This window comes from Xiphophorus couchianus, chromosome 14, assembly GCF_001444195.1.
Source record: "Xiphophorus couchianus chromosome 14, X_couchianus-1.0, whole genome shotgun sequence".
NCBI lineage: Eukaryota > Metazoa > Chordata > Actinopteri > Cyprinodontiformes > Poeciliidae > Xiphophorus > Xiphophorus couchianus.
In genome coordinates, this window is record NC_040241.1 from 24,646,481 (window position 1) to 24,668,842 (window position 22,362).

The 22,362-nt window shown below is 40.3% G+C and overlaps 2 protein-coding genes and 1 non-coding gene across 7 annotated transcripts; all 3 read right to left on the reverse strand.

Moving 5' to 3' along the window:
- Positions 1-719: 719 nt before the first annotated feature.
- On the reverse strand, positions 720-13,994 carry LOC114157607 (mucin-2). The gene is made up of 5 exons (XM_028038710.1): positions 13,831-13,994; positions 11,049-11,548; positions 9,280-9,441; positions 7,007-7,211; positions 720-6,167 (listed from the first exon to the last, which is right to left on the reverse strand). The coding sequence occupies exons 2-5, from the start codon at positions 11,191-11,193 to the stop codon at positions 4,463-4,465; spliced, it is 2,217 nt and encodes a 738-aa protein (XP_027894511.1). The 5' UTR covers positions 11,194-11,548; positions 13,831-13,994; the 3' UTR covers positions 720-4,462.
- A 3,890-nt stretch (positions 13,995-17,884) lies between these two features.
- prelid1b (PRELI domain containing 1b) lies at positions 17,885-21,121 on the reverse strand. Of its 5 annotated transcripts, none has more exons than XM_028038791.1 (6): positions 20,995-21,121; positions 19,940-20,042; positions 19,403-19,628; positions 19,183-19,296; positions 18,867-18,945; positions 17,885-18,162 (listed from the first exon to the last, which is right to left on the reverse strand). In XM_028038791.1, exons 2-6 carry the CDS (start codon positions 20,029-20,031, stop codon positions 18,050-18,052), a joined length of 624 nt encoding a protein of 207 aa, XP_027894592.1. In that variant the 5' UTR covers positions 20,032-20,042; positions 20,995-21,121; the 3' UTR covers positions 17,885-18,049. The 5 variants fall into 5 exon arrangements, with proteins under 5 accessions (XP_027894592.1, XP_027894589.1, XP_027894594.1 ...); XM_028038788.1 differs by lacking the exon at positions 20,995-21,121 and adding an exon at positions 20,770-20,950; XM_028038793.1 differs by lacking the exon at positions 20,995-21,121 and adding an exon at positions 20,668-20,723.
- Positions 20,479-20,550, reverse strand: trnag-ucc (transfer RNA glycine (anticodon UCC)). Its single transcript has one exon. It is a non-coding gene; the product is annotated as a tRNA-Gly (tRNA).
- Positions 21,122-22,362: the final 1,241 nt, after the last annotated feature.

Genomic DNA, 22,362 nt, shown 5'->3' on the forward strand with positions numbered 1-22,362 from the left:
ATCAGAGATTCTAACATCCCTGGAAAACATTATACATCCGTATTTAAATCTTAAAATTTGGTCGTGTTGAATTTTAAAAAAGCGAATTATTCTTTATTTTTCAAAATTAAAATCCATCATTTCCCCCAAAAAAATCATTAATTTGATGTTAAATTCAGTCATATTCAGATTGTTTTGAACATTACCTTTACCTAGGTATTAAACACATTTTTCCACGTTTGTGTATTTAAAATATTTTGATTGGTCTGATGTAATAATCTAATCTTAAATGTCATGTTTTCATTAGCTATATTACAGCAGAAAATCATCATAATCTACAAATAAAGGCTTGAAAACTTCAGTAAGTGTATTTTACGTAGTGATGGAGTTACTGAAATGAACTTTTCAATCATTTTCTAATTTATCAAACATTTATTGAATTAAATTGTAGCCTGCATGTGATTTTACCGTAAACAGCCACCCCCTTCAAAATAAGAGCGTGAGTATTAATCTCTAGCTACTTGAATAATTTTTAAGTCGACAACCAAAACTATATAGAATTTTTTTCACCCAAAAGTTTACAAAACATTCAATTAACATTTTAGAATTCATCTTAAATTATTTATTTAGGGGAAGCTAAATTTCAAATTTAGCTCTAAATTAAAAATTAGCTTTGGTATAAATATGGTACTTTAGTTTTTCATCAAAATGTTTCAGCATTAAACTTACAGACAGAAAAGTTTTAGATTCAACAGTTTTATTATATTTCCACACTTTTAGAACAGGCTGGTTTAGTTATGTCACACATACATACAAACATCCACACACACACCAACTATTACTACTAATAATACTAGTTAGTGCTTTAGTCATTTGAATATTACAGGATTTTAATCTTTTTTAAATCTTCTCCCACAGATTCAGCCAGTGAGGACATGAAGGTGGAAAAAGACAAATTAGTTAAAATCCTGTAAACAGAGGGAAGGAACTGGACAGCATTATAATCCTGGTCAACGAAAAGAGATCAGATCCAAAATAAAGTTTGACTAGCTTTGGATTTTAAGGTCAAGAAACTGGTCTAGTCAAACCAAACCAGTCTCTAAACCAACCAAAATTAATATTTAATCCAAAACTCGATTAAATGTTTATTTCTTCAGTTTCTCATCCAGTTTGGGCGCTGATGTTTTCCATTTACTAAACAACTCTTTAGAAAATGGAAATTAGATTTCTCATCTCCCAACACCTGCTGTGGCAGAATAACAGAAAACAGGCACAGCACCAGTCAGGTATTAGAGAAAAATCTACTTTTTCAGTGAAAATCCAGTCAGTGTGGAAATAGTAACATATTGCAGTGACATAATTCAGTAGAAATAAGTAATTTAGACTTTGACAGAGACATAAAGACAAGGTTTCCCAAAGCAGGAAGTCCTGAAATCAGCTTTAATCAGTCACTTTCCCTTAAAAATGCCTCAGAGCTTTTGGTCAAAACCAAGACAGAAAAGACAATCACTGACTTTCTCCAATTACAAGAGTGGTAACTGATGCCAATGGTTCTGGTTGTTTCAATCCTTTCCCGTTAAATATCGGCGCTCTGAGGCGTTTCTAATCGAACCAAAATCATCTCAAGCTGATCTCAGGTCTGCTCAGCCTTTGAGGACCTAAATTACAGACAAAGTTCAAACAACTCCCAAGTCACTCTGCTATAAAGCCCACAGTCACACAGAGCAGGAACAGCTCTAAATAATGCTAAGTAGTAACAGTAGTCAAGTATAAATGGCACTCGGAAACCAATGAAATATATAACGTTATAAGTTCAGGTAAACAAAAAACACCGTCAACCACAACATCAACTACAACATCAACAGCTGGGCGTCGCTCTACAAGCCTAGAACTCGTCGTTCTCACTCCACCGTGTCGACTTTCAACCAGAAGCATCTTCCTCAGCCTCTCCCAGGTCCAGATATCTGGATCTGTCGGACCGTGAACCGTTTCTGTGGCAGGACTTTGTCTGTGCCTTTAATGGATACGAACTTATTGCTCATTTGCATCATGTATTGGTGGCTCTGTTGAGTTAAACATGAAGGTGTGGATCAATGCAGCATGAACACAGGGTATAAAGATCAATCAACCAGACTGAGTCTCTCACTAAAGTTGGGTGGATGATTTTATGAGGTGATGAGAACCTTCACTTTTCCTCAAACACTTTTAGCTTTACTGCCGGAGGAAACGTCTAATGTTTCATCGATCTGCTGACATCACTGATCTTTCTCTCTCACAACTAAAGATTTGGACTTTTTAAATCCTACATCAATGGACCTTTCAGAAACAGGAATGCACTGCCTACAGGCTGGTGAATGACGACAACCTACCTTTATACAACATGCATCTATCATTTCGGATGATAGACACAGAACCAGTGAAGTCAGGGTAGCTGTTGACCCTGTGGCGGACTGGCACATTAAGGTGTACCCCCTGATACCCACACTGACCGGTAGAGACAGACACCAGTCCCTCATGACCTTGTAAAGAAGATGGGTGGATCGTGTCACTTCCTAATAGACTGGATTATATCAACATGTCTTGACCATGTGATGGACTGGGAACCCTCTTCAGGTGTCTCGTGTCCATTAACCTCGAGAGACAAATACCAACGCCCTACAGTAGCATGGAGCATTTTTCCTTTCCTCAGTTGAACAAAAATGGATCTAAAAACTTTTCATCAGACTCATTTGTAAACTTTTTTGCACCAAGATAACAACTGCTAACTTTGCTGAAAAACGTTGGGAGTTACCAGTAAAGTCCAGGTAGCTGTTGACCCAGTGGCAGACTGGCACCTTAAGGTGTACCCCTGACCCCACACTGACCGGTAGAGACAGACACTAGGCTCTCATGTCCTTGTATAGATGATAGATGGATGTATCGTTTCCTAATAGATTGGATTATATCAACACATTTCTTAACCCTGTGTTGGTCTGGGAACCTGCTTCAGATGCGTCTCTTATCGTTTAGCTGTAGGAGACAGATACCAGCCCCCTTCAACACGATGAAACGTTTTTCTTTTCAGAGTTGCTCAAAACTGCATCTAAAATTTTCTCATCAGTTAAAGATATGAGTCTAAGCCTCAACAGTAAACTTTTTCATCCCAACGTTTCTGATGCTGCTTTTTCACTTTTCTCTGGGTTTATTTGCTCTTTTAGAATAAAAATATTGCTTTTCATCTCACTTCCAATTTCATGTCCTACGGTGAGCTGAAACACTGCAGCATGTACAAAACAACTACTAACTGCTTCATTGATAAAATATATTCCGTCTCTGTGTGTCACAAAATATGTACACTGACTTGTCTATCAAGTTCACAACGTACGAAACACCGACCTAAAAATAAACCAAACTCTTTAAACACGTTTGCCGTGACTTATTCTTTTAGAAGGCCTTGAAATGTCTCTGTTTGCTCTGCAATTTGTTTTGTATTATTGTTCAAATCTGCTAACGTTAAGGACATAGGAGGGGCGTTTATGAATGAAGAGATCCAGAAAGTGACAGAGATCGAAGCGTCTACGGCGTATTGTTTGATCTGACCTCACACTCCGAGAAAGAGACAAAGACGGGACGATGACACGCTCCGCCTCTGCTCTCTTTGGGGCTTTGTTTCGCTCTAAAAGCAGCCATTGTTTGTTTACATTCATGTAAGAGTTTTTCTCTGCTGAGATGTCGACGCAACACAAGCCGAGCCGTCCACCTTCAGGTTTTCCACTCGCATACTGCCAACCTAACTCTGCTCTGCTGACAGACCCAGCCATTAAACCCAATGAATCAGTCTCCCCTCCGTCAATCAGGCGCCGTGAATCATCCACCTACACCGGTCTCTCTTCCTTTTTCAGAGCAAGCCAAGTTGTTCCCGGCACATTTCCAAGCCTCCGTCATCATCCAAGACGGCAGTGGAAGGTATCGCCGCCTTCTGAATGCTCGACTGTTAAAGATGCTCATTTATGGGCAAAAGACAGAAAGCGTCATTGTGGGGCACGATTTCAACCTCAGACACGTGTGCAGCTTTTATGCCGTATTTGCGTCACATGGAGATTATTTCCCCTCTGGTGTGCAAATTTATGTAGTTTGGATCGATGCTAACCATTTTTGACTGTTAAGAGGATTTATTAAAGTTTGTTGATGCGAGTCAACAAAGATCGGGTTACAGTGTGATTTAATACGTGTTAAAGAGTGTGCAGGATATGGAGGTCTCTTAGATAAGGAAGAAGAGCTCAGTTTTAGCTTAATCATCCTGAAATGAAACAGACGCCTCTAAATCTGGTGAACGTGGCACCAAAGCCCATAAAATGACTTCCAAACCAAATCTTTCTCCTAACACCGGTGCATTCATCGTCTAGGTTCACAACTACGACGCTCGAGAAGCATCTTCTAAATTTGATGGCTGCCTGGCGTACTCCAGGTCAGAGGGAGGAACTGAACCATCGACTTTCATCGGTTACACTTTCTCCATGACGATAATGACTTTCTCTTCAGGGGTCGACGTGATGACGGAGGGGGAGGGGTTGCACGGTGTAAGTTCGTCCCCTGTGCTCAACTGACTTCTTGCAGGACAATCCACGCTATCATGCACGTCCGTGTCTCCGTCTTTCTCCTCTTCCTCTTCTTCATCCTCGTCCTCCTCCTCTACTCGACATCTGCACACCTCGATCCCGGAGTCACCGGTAAGACGACGGTGCCGATACTGGCTCTCGTCCGCTCCCATGTCATCGTCTTCGTCCTCCTCTCTGTCCCCAGCGGCCTGCTCCTCGTCTCCGTCCTCCCAGCACGCGGGTCCGGGTTCGAAGACGTCTACGCAAGGCGAGAAGACGGTCTGTTTCGGTGGAGACTGAGTAGCGCGGGGTGACGGGGAGAGGGAGGACGCATGGCCGGAGGAGGAACCGCCTTTGTCGGACGGGTGAAGAGCAGTGAGGGGGTCCAAGAGTAATGCTGGTGCCACAAGAGGGGATCGGGGTGAGGATGGAGAAAGAACAGCAAGGGGCGACGGAGAAGACATGAAACAAGTTTCACACTCAATCGTGATTGCTGGACAAGAAGAAGAGCCGTCTACAGGAACCGGAGCAAGCGTTGGCGATCCTGATTCAGAGCTAAAACTAGCCTGAACATCTGAAGGCAATGGTGCGAGAAGGTTTGACTCAGATGAACCACGCAGTTCTGGACTCGGTCCAGAAACGTTCACAGTCAAAACTAGATTAGAGTGCTGGGAAGGCCCTGACCCGGGACTTGAGGGAATCTGGGCCAAACCCGACTCGAGAGATGGTTCTAAGTTTTGAGTCAATGAAACGGCAGATGAAACGGTTTGCGTAATCGAACCGGAGGTGAGATTCAAATGTGTTGGTTTTGGAATCAGAGGGGCGCCAATAATGGCTGACGTACAATCAGACAGCAGTGGTTCTTGGTCCTTTGTCGGGGTTACAGATGCATCGGCTGGCACAACGCTAACATCCTGATCAGGAGTCAGAAGGCTGGCAGAGTCTGCTTTCAAGGCCATAGTTCTGTGAACGTCTGGAGACGGTGCTGATGGAGTCGAAGGGGCACTGGGTGGATCAACAGTTGTTGAAGAATCAAGAGTCTCCGGAACTTCGACGGGCCCACAGCAGTCAGAGGGGTTAGCTGTTGGCGTGGGAGGCCCTGGCAGACTTCCAGTTCTCGTGATTTTACTGGTGGGGAACTGGATGCCATCGAGCCTCGGACTGGGAAGTGGACTGGAGCTACCGGTGCTAAAGATTGGAGAACATGGAGGAGGCATGTCGAGCTTTCCAGGAGACAAAGCTGCAACGGTGAGGGTGACCTCAGAGCCAGGTGAGGGCTGAGACGGCGCTGCCCCGGTAACAACCGCCACGGTAACAGTCTGGCTAGGGAGGAAGGAGTCGGTGGCGGAGGCTTCCTGAGCGCCGACGTCTTCGGTGCCCTCGATGTCGATGGCCACCGCGGCGGCCGGTCTCTCGGAGGCGAACAGGCCCTCGCTGGACGCCAGGCAACTGGCTGCAGCCGCTATGGTCTCCATGGTGACATCAAGGGTGAGGGGCGTGGCCTCACTTGGCGTGGAGGCGTGGCTTGTGTCTGTCTCGTAGGTGATGGGCGCTGAGAGCGAAGAGCTACATGGAGAAGAGGGGCAGCAGGAGTCGCAGGAACAGCTGGAGCTGCAGAAAGGTCAAAGGTCAAACGTCTGATAATCAGCTCAGCAGTTTATATTTAAATATTTTTTTACATATGTTAAAAATGTCACTATGTTGCCACCGTGTAGGACAGATGCTGCTCCCAGTGCTCCCAGTGCTAACTACAGAAATACACCACTTAGTCAGAAACAACCAATCAGAGCCAGGGGGAGGGGCTTAGTCTGTCTGTCATGATAAATATTTTTTTCTGGATGATAAATTGTCCCATAAGTTATTGCTGTAAACAATAATATGGTTTTCAGCCCATTTTTAGTAATATAATGGTAAAATAAAGCAAGATGAGATTCTAACAATCAATTAACTTCAGACTCTAATGAACATTTAAAACATTTTAAATACGCAAAATAAATAAACAAAACAAACAGAAACAACAAATAAAATGAATTATGAAATTTTGCTTTAATTTATCATGCGATTATCATGTTTATTGTGATTGATATCAATCTTAACAATATCAATCATGCTCTTGTTATGCGCTGCTCACACCCTTCCTCTTGGTCTCTGTATTGCTACAGATTCTTCCAATAGACGAGTGCTAATGCTAGTTAGCATTGGCAACAATGATGGCGTACAAAAGGTTTTTCTATAACGGTAAATTACACCATTTTCACATTTAGCAGAATGTACACGAGGGGGATTGACAGCGCTAAGCTCCTCCTCCTGGCTCTGATTGGTTGCTTTTGGTCGGGATTGGTGCGTTTCTTCAGACGGCAATAGTAGCTCAGGGAGGAGGAACCTTGACTTGATGACAGTTAACAAATATGTAAAAACTTGTTTTCCTAAAAGTTGCATCCTGCAGCTACCTGTTGTCGGAGCTGAAGGACGACGGGCCGTCGCTCAGCGGTCGGTGCAGCAGCGGGCCGTGCTGCGTGAGCAGGTGCGGGTCGGCGGCGCGCGGCGGCTGCGGGTATCGAGGGGTCGTAAAAACAGAGCTGTACGGCGGAGGAGGAGTGGAGGGCTGGGCTGCAACCTCCTCATAGGACGGTAGCTTTAGCGACGCCAGGAAACCTGCAGAGAAACCGGATCAGAACCACCGATAAGGAAGCCGGTAGTTTGGTTATCATCATTAAACACTCAGGGGAAGGAAATTTAAACAATAGAAGTAAAGAGCAACGTTTTCAGTCCAGAAGCTAACAGTTCTGGAGCTTCAACAGATTATTTCACTTTTAGGACAAATGTCTTGTTTTAGTGAAATAAACGGCCAACGGAACCAGAACTTTTCCAACAATATTAAGAAATTATTTCCTAAAAACAAACTCCTGGATCTTGTTGAAAAGTTACTTGTTAATTTTCGTTCCTTCAGATATTTGCAGTAGAAACTAGACCAAAAATATGTGGAAAGATTTTGTAATTTTGCAGCATTTGACTGTAACAGATTATATTCAGGTTGAGGCAATTATTCCCTCTGGTTTTGTGAAACTGGAAGGATTTTTACTCGTTTTTACTTTTTAACAGTCTTCATATGAAGACTTTCATTTTTAGGCATCGCTTTGTAATTTATTATCTTATAAATTTATCTTATTCTTGTTACGTCAGTTGGGTCTACTGGTGTTTTATTACTCTACTGCACCAACTAGAGAATTATTTAAAATGTAGACATTTCTACCAAAAACAGTGATTGAACTGGTTGGTAATGTAAGGTATAGTTGCACAAATCCAGTGTTTTGTTTTAATCTAACATCAGTGCAGTTTTTAGCCTCTGTAAAGTCTGCTGCGTTACACCCGACTGTACAAGAACGGCTTTATAAACAAAGTTTGGCCGACTGATCGATAAAGCTGCGGCAGGAAGAGTTTCATTTCTGAAAAGTCAAAACCTCTGAGCTGGAAATTTCCAGCGATTCGTCACTGAAGCAGATTAGAGAAGCATCAGCTGAGCGTCGGCAGCAAACAAAAGGACAGAACAAGAGCCGGCTTCATTGTGTTGACGGATGAAAAAGCCTCACATCTTTTCTACGCTGGAAATCCTGCAAACCATTTCCAGTAAAACGGATCGTCTCTGATGCAGCGGGGATCAGGTCTGCCAGCTGACAAGAAAACAATCAAACTCACTATATTAATATTAGCACGGCCTTTACAAAAGTTTTCTCTCATTTTCTCACGTTATGCGTTTTGTTGGAGTTTTAGGAGTTAAACCAACACAAACTGGGAAGCAGAAGATAAATGCCTTCTGAGTTTTAACATTTATCACAAATAAAACTTGATGTATTTGAATTATGCTCCTTTCAATACTCAAATAAAATCCAAGGTACCACCAGCTAACTAGCAAACTGAGCCCAACTGTACCAAGGATAGAATGGCCTAGTCAAAGTTCTGGCTTCACCTAAATTGAGAATCTGTGGCAAAACAAAGTTTTGACTGAGCTTGAGTCTCTATTCAAGCAATTAATTTAGTAATCTATAATTCTGACGATTAATTGATTAATCAGATAAAAAATGGTCCATTCTGCAGATTTTTCATTCAACTGCAGAAACTTAAAACTTATTAAAAATAAAAATAATTCAATAAATTCTTTAATAAAATAAAATAAACATTTTATTTCCTAAAATACAATAACAACATTCCTTTAGTGCAAAAGATGCATCTGCAGCTAAAACATAAAACATGTGAAAAGCATCAATACAGAATAGGACTGACCTGGTGACTAATTATTGATTAACTGATTAACAATCGGATGCAAAAGAAGCTTAAAAGGATTTTATTTAACAGAATTTGAACCAGGTGAAGCTAAAACTACCATTAGAGAAATTCTGGGTAGAACAAATATACAGATAGAAGGTTTTTTATTATATTACAGACAAAATGTTTTTATTTTTGTAGCTTTGGTTTAATTATGGCTCTGACCGTTGTTGTTATTCTTGGTCTTTTTTAGAGTCTCTATACTCCAGTTAACGATTAATCAATTTCATACTATATTTCATTTATCAATTAATCAGATTAATCATTTAAACTTTATTAAACTTTGTTGTTTTGATGTGATAAAATGGGGCCATGTTGTAAAGTTCAATAAGGGTTCTTTAGGAGTCCAGAGCAGAGAAGTTGTGTGTATTAGTGGGTCGGAACCAGCAGCTGGACTCACTGAGGTCCAGCATGGAGGAGGGGAAGGAGTTGGCTCCATGGTAGGCCAGCAGGCTGATCTCCCTCTGCCTCTGCTGCTGCTGGACCCGCAGCTTGGCCCGCCGGTGCCGGTACGCGCAGCAGCAGCTGAACAGGATGAGGACGGTCCAAAGCAGCCAGAACCCTGAGGACGGTCAGAACAGAACCACAGCTCAGAGTTCTGGTTCAGGCACATTGAAGCTGAATTAACTTGGGTTCATAAACGAGAATCCAGAAGAAAAAAGTGATTCATTTTGGTTCTGAAATAAAGTTAATGTTTATAATGTTGTGTTTTTATTGACTTGGTCTAAAGAAAAATCCCAAAACGCTATAAATATTTAGATGTTATTAAATAAAATAGTATATTAATGTTTTAAACAACAGGAAAGCAGACACAAAAAAACAAATCTTGACACAATAAAACTAACAAACTGATCCAACTGTGTTGTTCTTTCAGCAAATTACCTTTATTACAGTCTGTCAGCTCCAGTTACCGATTACTAATCGATTGAATAATTGATTAATCACCCTTAACCAGATTAATCGTTTTAGCCCTATTCAAGTGTCCAAAGTGTCCTATTCAAATCAGTCCTATCAGACTGATTTGAAGTCGTTTCTGAAGTTAAATCTGTAATTACAATTTTAACAGATAAAATTATGTCTTCGAATATGGCCTGCTTGGTTTGACTGGAAGTTTTATTCCCTAATAAATTAAATCATCTATTTTTATTTACTCAGACTATCTTTGTTTATTACTAGCAGTGACAAAAAGCAAAACTAGCAGAAATCTGTAAGATGTAAACACAGCACTGTAACATAAGGTATGTCAATAAAGAGTGAATGTTTATTTCAAAGCTTTGCTGCCTTGTTGAAGAATAAGTCGTCCAGCATTTCTTTAATTAAAAACAAAACTTTAAACAATTATATTTCCTCCAAAAAAACACATAAAGGCCAATATTAACATTTTTACTTTTACTAGCTTAGACACTGCTTTTGTATGCTAAACTGAGTACATTGTATGCTACTGATACCCCCCATAAAAATGTTAGCATTTTAGCTAATTTGGATATAAAAGCTAAACTGAACTGTTAGCTGCTTTTCAGCTAAGCTAACATTAAAATTTACACTGCTTTTAGTACATACACTGCTTTCTGAAAACAAAGTGGAGAACTTTACTGTCAGTAGATGTGCTACTGCTAGCCTCCATGCTAATGTTAGCACTTTAGAGAATTTTGATAATATAAGCTAAACTTTAACCAATAAGTTTCATTTACAGCAGAAAAACTAATGCAAGCTAACATTAGCATTATGCTCATACACTGCTTTTTGTATACTTAATGCAGAACATTACATGCTATTGCTAGCCCCCATGCTAATGTTAGCATTTTAGCTAATTTTAATATAAAATTTCTTTTAGAGAAACGCATATGAGCTAATATTATTATTTTCATACGTTTTAGTTTACACACTGCTTTTTGTATGCTAAATGGGGAACATTACATGCTACTGCTAGCCCGCATGCTAATGTTAGCATTTTAGCTAATTTTAATATAAAACTTATTTTAGAGAAACGCATATGAGCTAATATTATCATTTTCATACGTTTTAGTTTACACACTGCTTTTTGTATGCTAAATGGGGAACATTACATGTTACTGATAGCCCAGACACTAATGTTAGCATTTTAGCAAATTTTGACATAAAGCTAAACTTTCACATCAAAAGTGTAGCTCTTATGTCAGGAAAACTTACACCAGAGCTCGTAGTAGTAGGTGCAGCAGCCGGTCTCTCCGCAGCAGTGTCCCGTCTCACACAGATATCCTCCGTTAGCGTTGGCTCCGGGGCAGTACCGCGGTCTCCCCAGCAGGGGCAGGCTGCCACCGGAGTGGTACTCCATCGCACCCCCGCTGATCACCTTCTGTTACGCCAGAGCCACCGCTACCCGTCTATCTCAAGCCGCTAACTCACCGTTAGCTACCTGGTGCTGGTCACAGCCCACCTACATGTTCGAAGCGGTTTGGTTCCTAACCGAATCTCAGTCTGTTTTTATTCTCTGGCTGTTTCTAAACACTTGGCAGGTTGGAGCTGCAGGACAGAGGAGATCACAGTGAAGCTGCAGCTAGCCTGGCAGTGATGGGGTAATTTTTCAGACGAACACCACCAAGACGCTTCTGCCGCAGCAGCAGCAGCAGCAGGAGGAGAGGAGCGGCTGGTGGGGCGAGACGAGACGACGGCCAATAGGACGTCCCGGACTGCGGAGAGAGAGGGAAAACAACGCTTTATTGATAAACAACAACAGAGCGTGACACACAGCCACTACTACAGCCTGTTTGATATTCATCTCTGCACCGACTTAACCTCAAGAGACACAATGAAGCCACTTTGTCCACCACACACACACACATACGTGTTTAGCTCCACTTCTGGAGACCAGGTTGGAAATCATGTTTATAGGTACATCAGTAAACTTTCTGCCCCCGTCCTGAAAAAGCTGCAAAAAATAAATCTGAATGTCTCCACTTATTCTCTACATTTTCTGAAAAGTTAAAAATTATTATTTTTAAAACTTTATTGACGCATAAAATAAAAAACAAAAGAATTTGTTCGGTTTTCTTCAAACATTCAGAATTTTTGTACATTTTTAAGGCAAAACAAATCAGATTTTTTCACAGCAGTCTGATCTTTTCACGTCCTCAAAAAAGTACATTTTTGCCACTTCCTTTCACTGGAATTAAATGGGAAACGTATCCGATGGTTCTCAAGGCATCTGCAGCCAGAATGGTCACGCTGCATTTTATCCAACTTTTCTACATAATTGGCGTCAGACGTGCAGCACAATTCAGCACCAGGAGGCGTCAGGCGTTGTAAATCCGGACGCAAACAATACGAACATATATTGTGACAATATCGTCAGGTTTTGATCAGGTTATATTTCACATTATATCCAACCTGTCGGTTGAGGTTACATAAAAATGTCAGTTTTTATTTACTTTCAAAAACAAAACACACAACCAGCATAGTTATGATACAAACTGAAATGTGATTAGCTTAAAGGAAAAAAAGGATGGAAAAAGGGGAAAATATAATAAATATAACTAGATAAAATAAATACATAAATATAAATTATTACGTTACATTATTTCCAGTTGAATGTAAGTTCTAGTTTAAGGAGGTCCGAGCGTAATTCACTGGGCAGGTAGTCCATTAGGGAGCGCCAAGGCGACTTCAAATTTTCAGTTTAATTTTGAATTTCTTTCTTCAATTCGTTTGCTCTCCACTGGATTAATTCCAATATTTCCCAGTACTGCTGAGTTACCGTAAGATTTTTTATCACAAATCCAGTTTTACAAATACATTTCTGACTTAAAAATAGCCGTTTATTAGTCAGCAGAAGTTTTTGTTCCCTTTTCTTTTCTTTTTTAATCTGGGGATGCAGCCCCAATAGACACTGATCTGGATCTTTACGGACTCTCGTCTTTTCAATTTTCAAAAGTTTTTTTTATTACTATTAAAAAAACTGATTTGGAAAAATTTTCTTTTGCTTGATTTTGTTATTTATATATAATCTTTTCATTTTGACATTAGCTGATGCTATAGAGCTAAAACGGTTTCTACTGTGCGCATTAATGCATATTTACGGTATATTTAGATTTTAAACTGTGACAATACACTGTTATAAGCGTTTTTATTCGAGTCTAAAATATTTGTAGACTTTAGCTATTTAAGGGTGGTTGTTGTTCCAAATCCTTGTGAAAACAGGATGTCTACTGCACTTCATTTAACATTTTAGTAAATGTTTACAGATTAAATGTTCTATTTAGAAACTAAAACCAGGAGTTTACACTGGATAACAACTAAAACAAAATCCTGGGAACATTCACTCAGACTGAAAAACAACCCTGGTTCCTGCAGTTTGTATTTCAGAGGATCAATAATACCATGAAACGTTGATAACATTAATGCAAGAGGAAATCTCAGTGATATTTGAACAACACAGTGTAAGTAAATATTCACCACTATAATGTTAGATACAAAATGTTCCCAGCATTCCTGCCTTAACGCCACACATGTTTAGGAATGTCAGGCTCCCCAGAGGAACAGTATTAGAGAATCTTGGCCCTCATCGGGACGTTTCCTCTGATTTTTAACAGCCGCCTGGCCCCTGAAGGGAGCAGCAGCCGCCCGGACCAAGATGTCCCCAAGCCGCCGGCGGTCCCCGCACTGACGGGGCCGCGGCGGCGTGGCGTCCCTCACCGGGCCAACTTCTGTCTGCATGCTGCAGTGCCGCACACACATGCGCGCACACGCACGCACCCCCTTTGCAGCCCGGTAAACATGACGGCCCACGGTCAGTGAACGCAACACACGCACGTAGGCCACATAAAGGCCACATAACCGGGCTCTGGTTACACGCAGACGGAGCGTTTCAAAAATAACGGCGCTGGCGTCCAGGGTTACCCGGGCAGCAGACGGCCCCCCTCCGGCGGCCGGCAGCCACCACCCCTCCGGGATATTCACACAAAAACAGCCGTACCCCTCCATCCAGTCAGCGGGCCTCCCTGCAGCGCGGCTCGGTGTGCTCACGGCTCGCTTGGCGGAGCATCGGCGCTCGGTTCCCCCGTCTGTCCCCCGCCTCCTCGCGCTCCCGCTTCAGTGCGACCCTCCGCGAGCCCCGCCGCCACCAGCGCCAGCGGCACGTGAAGCGCGCGCAGCTCTATGCGGAGCACTTCCGCCCCCTGGCCTGGGAGACCTTCAAAGTAAAAGCACCGAACTCTTCACACGCTGATCTGGAAACCGTTTAAATCTGAACACTTATAAAAACAAACAACTTAAACTAATAAAAATTAAACCAAACTAATAAAATCACAAATTAAATAAAAACATACAAATTAAACGAAACTAAATAAAAAAATAACAAAACAAATAGATAAAAATAAACAAATTAAAAATAAATGAACAAATTAACAGATAATAACAACTAAACAAAACAATAATTTAGCAACAATGCAACAAATTTAATCAAAAGGAAACATCAACCAAAACAAGCAAAAGAATTATAAAAACAATCAAATTAAGTACTTTCTACATAGACTGAGTTGGTGCTGCATCCTTTTCTTTATAATTATGTGTTGTATCTTCCATTTTCCCTGCACTGTGAAAAAGTATCTGCTCCCTCCTTCTCTTATGCGTTTTCTTTACATACTAAAATGTTTTTAACAAAAAAATATATAAACACAAAAGAGCGTTTTCAAATGATGACTTTAGACAAAACCAAACTTTTTTCACTGTGTGAAAAAGTAATCACCCCCTAAGCATAATAACTGTTGGTGCCACTCTTAGCACCGATCATACCACAGTATCTCAGTCACATTAAAGTTCAGGCTTTGACTAGGTCACTCCAATGTATGAAAAGTTCTCAATAAAAGCATTTTGATTGATTGATTGATTGGTTGATTTAAACAGTCACATCCTCTGTGGTTTTGAAAACAGAAGCTGAAACATTTTTACATACATTTATTTTCCCTTTGGGATTTATAAAGTATTTTTGAATTTGGATTTAATTTACATTTTGTCACAGATTTGAAGTCTTTCAGTAAAATGATTATATATGACAAAACATACAAATATTTAATGGCTTGATCAGCAGTTGTGTTTGGTGTGATTATTTGATCAGAAAGCTTTTATTTTGTAAAGCTGACATGTGTGACGGTAAACAGGAAGTTCTCGCTGTGTGTGTTTGTGACAGCTGGACATCCAGCAGCAGCAGCAGGTCCCGCAGTATCAGTCTGCCGGTTTTAAGCCTCTGCTCGGGATTCAGGCAGCAGCTCCGGTCCAAACATCCGGCCGGAAAACACAGAACCCAGCCGCGGAGCCAGAAACCAGCAGAATGAGGATCAAAACAGAAGGATTATGGATTCTGATGACGGGCGCTCTGGCCTCTGATTGGTCCGAGCAGAGAGGCTGCGGACCAATCAGAGAGAGGCTGCAGCTCCTAGCAACAGGGAGAAACTTCTTGAATTATGTCGGAAAACTTCAAGCAACATGTTGATTTTTTCATAGCAGAAAACAGAAAAAGGGCAAAATGAGTCTGAAAAGTTCTCATATATTTATTCATTTGTTTATTTCTGTCTAATAAAATAACTTAAATAATCACTTTCCTATTTACAGCATTTCATGCACAACGGAGTTTGTAACTTGAAAAATATTAATATAACAAAATGTGAGATATTCGGGGTGTTTGAAAACCTTATTTAGAGCTTGTGTCAGCAGCTGGAGCTGCAATAAGAAGATTTAATTTACATTTACCCTTAAAAAGCCAAACTCCCGTTTTTAAAATCTGTTTTCTGCTCTTCAACAGATTATTGTTTATTAATCATTGTTGTTTATAATGAACAATACGCCTTCAAAGTACTTATATAAATGGAACATTAATAAGTGGATAAATCTGTGTGTTTTCCTCAGTTTCTCAGCTTCATTTGGAGTAAATGGCGAAAAAGAGAAAAACTGTATTTAAAATATGTACTTATGATTTTATTTCACTGATTATTAGACAGTTAATTAGCCTTACAGTCCAAGTTCTTTCTGCTGTTTGATGTTTTTCTCTAATACTTTGTAAATTATGTGATTCAAGTGAATTATGAGGAAACAATATGACTGAAAACATGCAGTTACATGATAAAACCAGCAGGCGGCAGCAGATCCCTTCACGGGTTGGCAAACGGTGCGTTTATCGATCTTATTTTTCATTATTTTGATTTAACAGAAAATCATTGTTCAGCTTTTGAACTTTATTTCACCCGAGTGAAATAAAAGCAGATTTTTGTTCAGATTAATTTTCAGAGATGCAGGAATGACACCCTGAGCTCTGTGTCTCTGAGTTCATTTACAAACTGGATCATTTCAGCTTAGGCAAATCTGATGAGACGTTTTAGTGACTGTGATAAGATATAAAGATGCTCTCTGGGGTAACTCCTGAGAGGAAGCTGCGCACAAACATTCGGTTTCCTGCTCCTCTGAAGTTTGCAGAGACGATGGGTGCAGCTGAAGAACCGAGCTCAGCTGATGAGAAGATCTTTGTGTTTTCCACTTCACTGCAGAAAGAACCTGTTGCTCTCAGCATGACCTCTTCTCTCTCTCTGTGTGTTTACACAGGAGAAAAACTAGGCTTGAAAGACAATGTTCTCAGTTGATCTTCATCCAGTCTGACTGAACTTTAGCTGTTTTACAACAATGGTTATCAACCCTGGTGCTCAGGAACAACAGTCACTGACTGTTCAATGTTCCGGCTACATGTGTTCCTCTGGTCGGGTCCATCACTGGGCTGGACCAGGTTCTTCTAGTCCAACATGATGACCTGGACAACAGTCCACTGCGGTTCCTTCATGAAACATCACGACCACCAGACCGGACCGGACCGGACCGTACCGGTCCATTTGTTCCCACCACAGTTTGGCTTCTCGTGATTTTCTGCACCCAAAACAAAATTTAAAATGACGCCTTGATCCTCATAACCAGTGGTGGGTAAATAAAAGATTAGCTACGCTAACTCTAAAGCGCTAATCACAAACATTAATTAATAACACTGAACAAACAGCATTTAGTGAAAGCTAATGCTAAAGCGATTAGCTTCACTTTAAATTATTTCTGCCTATGAGAGACAACAGTTTAATTTCGACTTCATAATTTACATTTTCTATAAAACTATTACATATTGGCTTGGTAATCTTTTTTGCTAAATAACCTTTATTAATACTATTAACTAATTTTTCAATAATTTCATCAATAAACGATATTGATCTTGAAAATCTTGGTTAATTGTTTCTAAAATATTTTGTCTTTTTAATTTTGTGTTTTTTAATGTTGTAAATGAATTGTATTTACTCAGTGTTAATGAATAAACGCTTTCTAACATAAGATGTTGCATAAAAATGTGAATTTGAAATGTTTAAGTTTATTCCAGTAGAATGTGAAATGATTAAGCAGCATCATGATAGAGATGTTTTCTGCTTTATTTTTATTTCTTCACTGTTTCTGATTAAGTTCATTTTAAGCATCAGTTGTTTTAATTCATTTAATTGTTGTGAACCCTTGTTATTAACCGTAGAAATCTGCCAAACCTTCGTTCTTTTACAAAAGATTTTACGAATTCTTCCTGGTCTGTAAAAACAATCCAGCTGAACTTTAGAGTGATATCTGAATAAAGCCATGATCCTGTCAACACGAAGTTAAAGTATTAGTTTTATATTTTATACAAAGTGAAACTAAACTCCTTGAACCTGTAAAACAAACATTAAACAGCGCCGTGATCATAGTTTAATTTCAATCTGAGCAACAGAGACGTTAATCTGATAAGTTGCTAAGAGACATTAGATCAATTTATCTTCACCTGATACAGCATTTAATATTAAATTTTTAGATCAAGTGCAAATAATTTGAATAGTTATGTGTTTTTAACTCAATATAAATGACTGAATTAGTAGTTTATTTTATAAATCATGTTTATTGAAAGCAAGAAACAAAAACTCATAGAAAAAAGACAAATTTATTGAACAATAACTGTAATAATACATTTAAAATAAATTGTTTCTTTGTGTAAAAATGACAACACTCAATAAATCAATAAAACTAAAAATAATTTAAAATCTTTACTAATTCTAATAAAAAAGGCAAATCTAAGGTAACCTAATTTAATTTGTAATTTTTACAACCAATGAGGTTAGAACAGCGGTTATTGTTTACTTCCTGTTACCGTTTCAGGCAAACTGATTGGGTTTCTTGGCTGGAGTGGGCGGGGCATTTGGTGGGCGGGGCTTGTGTTTCTCAGACGACTCTTCCTGGTCGCCATGGAGATGGGGAAGATCTTCACCTGGAGGAAGACAATAGAAAACAGGCTGGTTGATGCAAGAAGCTGAATTACTATGATAAAATACTGAATATATTGTAATCCAAAGTACAGTTAAAGAACAAATACAATCGTGGTAATAAGTAAGTACACCTTCAGTTTTAATGTTTTACATACTGGAACAAATTTAAAAACAATTTGTTTCACTAGATATTTGGAGAAAGATGGTATCTCAGTATATTAATATCTTTTATTTAACAAAAATGAACTGAAATATGCTAGTAGCATTAAAGGTACAGTCTGCAACATACGGTGACATCTAGTGGTGAAATTAAAAAGTACCACACACCCAGACACCCACAGATCCTGTACAAAATTGCCACAAACAAGACTGTGTGTCGGGAAAATGGACATTTAGAAGGAATACAAGAGGCAAAAGTAAAAGTAACCCTGGTACCCTAAACTCATAAAAATGCCTCAAAAGGTGCAGGCATCCACAAAACACATGAACTGGAAAACAGAACCCTCATCAGTATCTCAGGAATTGACTACAGATAAAGATCTGGACCACTTTGCCACAGTCAGAACCAGAATCTTCCATCTGGAGGATGACAACCGTTACCTCTGAGTGTCCACTACCACCCAGCCGTTGAGTCACTTTGTGATTGTATTAGTGAGGTGAGTAAGAGTCTTTTTGTGTGATGGATAAATACTAATCTTTGTCTTACTCTGGATCTTGGTCAGAGCGTAGTCCAGCCCCTTCATGGCTTCAGTTTGGTTGCTTTTGTACCGCGCTACGCCAAACTCCTGATGGACCGACAGGGACAGTTAGACAAATGACTTACCTGGACACATCAACCACAGGTGATCAATGCTCTCGTCCAGGAACGGACGTTCACTTGTCCTCAGGATACTTTCAGGTTCAGGTACAATGCACACCACTTAACGTGTTATCCAAACTTTTATTCTATAATTATGAGGTTCATGAAGACACCGAGTCCAGGTCTTAAAAGATTTTATTAAACTGCTGGATTTTTATGTTACCTGAATGGGCCGGGCCAGCCCATAAACAGAAGAGGAGATCCAAGCTTCTCGCTTTAGTTTGGTCCATGTGGGCTGACTGCCGTCCTGTTCAAACATGCAGCGCTCCACCACCGTCTGAGAGGATTAAACCGGACATTTTACTCCAAATCAATCATGAAATAGTAGTAATTCCCTCAGACAGGACACAGACGACCTCCACAGAAACATTGCCATGTCTCACCATCAGGGTGTTGTGGTTCAGGTTCCAGGTCTTGGTGACGAGGGTGTTGGCTTCCGGGTCCACAATGGAGTCCTCCAGGACGTAGACGGCCCGCGCCATGTGGGCGGGAAAGATGTGCTCCGCCCACCCTGGCAACCGGTTGGTTTTGGTCAGCAGTCTCCGTGACAACAAGAGGTTGGCGGGGGTGACCTCACGGTACAGGACGTCCTCAGTGAGGACATGAGTGCTGGCTCACAAAAGCAGAGGTCCAATCAGCTCCTAACTGCTTAAGACCCAAACATACTCAGCCTTAAAATGTCAATCAACGTGGAATTGATTTATATAAAATTATTTTACTTTCTGAAATGAGAAAAATTTAGAATTATTGTATGTTTTTAGATGTACCTCCACTCACCAGCTGAGCTGTGTGGTGATTGGAGGTGATAGTGATCTACCAGAGGTTAAAGTTCATGTTCACTGCCTGATTTGAAGATATACTCACACATTTTAAATTTCTAATGTTTTTATGATGTCGAGGTCACTATTTAGAGAAATTACCTGTATGGGTTTGGGTAGCGTTGCCAGAAAGCAGCCAGAACTTGATGCCACGGACTCTTGATGTGGTCCTCGCTGTAAAAGTACCGCCCCATGTCTGGACTCACTGCCGCAGGTAACAGAACATTCAGGAACTTTAGTCATGATAATACTTTACTTTACTCAATAAAACACTTCAAACAGATCCCATTTCTACGGAAGAGGATTAGGGCCACCGAAAAAAAAAAGAATTTTGACTTTAATCTCAGAATTCTGAGTTTAAAGTCAGAATTTTTTTTTTTTTCTCGGTGGCCCTAATCCTCTTCCGTACATTTCTAAGTGTAGTATCCATAATATTGAAGTTGGTAAAATCCACCCTATTTATTAAAAATAACATTTAGGTAGAACAAGATTATATTATGTAGTCACTACATGTATTTGACAGCTTTTTTCTATGTAATTCATGCATTTTACTGTGATAGTCTCGCGACGAATAGCTTATATGTACACTTTTAATAAATTATAAAATAAACACTATAAAACAAACAACAACAAAAAACATATGCGTTGGCCGGGAATCGAACCCGGGTCAACTGCTTGGAAGGCAGCTATGCTAACCACTATACCACCAACGCTTACATATACCTTTGTCCCGATGTATCTACTTGACTGTACATAGGAAAAGCAATATAATAACTGCTGCTGTTTTCATGTGAGCTGATTCTGTTCTTCTGTTTTCTAACCCCGATTACCGAACAGTTCTCGGCGGCAAGGCTGATCTTTCTGCTCCGTTTAATCCATATTAGCCGTTTGCTGACATTAACGGGAGCCTGGACGAGGCTGAGCTAACATACCTGCACCGGGATCAGGTCGGTGTAAAAGTCTGGAGTCGACAATATAAGAGCCGCATTACTGACGATTCTACCGATGGTGTGACTATAAGGCCTCTGCTTACAGTTTCTGTCGCTGAACATCCAAATTAAACCAGTAATCAAACCAATAACGGCACATCCCACTTTCCTCCACTAGATGTCGACATTTAGTCATTTTTAGATCTGAAGCCTGCCTGCTTTTCTTACCTTGTTGAAGGTCTTCTGTTGAGACTTTACACTTATTTCTTATACCTGACCGTGTGTAATATATATGTTATAATCATGCCACAACGACTAGAGATACCTATGTTGCTTTTAGTAGTACCCAGGAAAAGTTTGTGTGGTTGTTTTTTAGAAAATAAATATTAAATTAACAGTGATTCAGAGCCAGAGGTGTGTAGAGTAGCTGAAAAATGTACTCAAGTAATAGAAACACTATTTCATTCAGAAATAAAATTTAGTCATCCATTCAAGTATGAGTAATAAAGCACATGGTAAAAAAAATCTAGTTGTTTCTTATACTTTTTTTGGTTAAAAAACATTTTTCTCTGTTTAGTGAAGTCACTTTCTATGGGCAACATAGTCAGAAATTGTACTCCTGGAAGAGTAGTTACTTCAAATGATATTACTCAAGTAAGTAAAAAATGTGGTGCAGTAAAACTATTCCTAGAAATATATTTTTTCCAGAAAGTGACCGAAGTAAATAACCACGGTGGAGCCGTGCCGATTCACGGTTCTGGATTCACTGATTTTCCTGTTGAAAGTAACTTCAAAGTATTTATGGAAAATCAGACTATTTACACAGTCTTGTCAAACAGCATGTCTAAAATATTCAAAAGAAAATGCAATTAGGGAAGCTGAAATATCTAGGTACAAAGATACTTGGCACGCTATTGGCTGCCAATCCCCAAGAGTGAAAATATGGAAGACTGTAGATGTCAGCATCAGCTGTAGTACTGAGACCAATTGGACCAAACAGTAGACCATTCTACTATGACTGTGAGGATTTGAGTTTTCTTGTGTTTATTTTAGGTTTCTGTGTCTCTACGAAGATCATGGCAGAGCCATACTTTGCCTTTAGACGTCTTGGGATCGGGATTAGGCTCCTCTATGTGCTGGAGGGCTGGTCCTCCATCTCTGTCTGCTGGGTTTGGTGGAGCTGCAGCAGGAGGCAGAGTGGGAACGTCAGACAGCTTTAACTGTCATGGCTAGTGACCTTCTGCCTCTTAAGCTGGACAGTCCATTCTCCCATTCCACCCTAGTGACTCCTTGTTGCCCCATAGTGACTCTTCGGTGCCCCCTAGTGACTCCTTGTTGCTTCCTAGCGACTCCTCCTTGCCCCCTAGTGACTCCTCCTTGCCCCCTAGTGACTCCTTGTTGCTTCCTAGTGACTCCTCGTTGCCCCCTAGTGACTCTTCGGTGCCTCCTCCTCCCTGTGGTCACTCTGTGCCTTCCAGTGACTCTCTCCTGGTGTGGTGCCAAGGCTTCCTGAGTCGTCCTCCCGGTCGTCGTATACAGGGCGACAGTGGAAAGAGTTTGTCCCTCAGTTGCCGGCTTGATTCCCGCTCCGTCTGC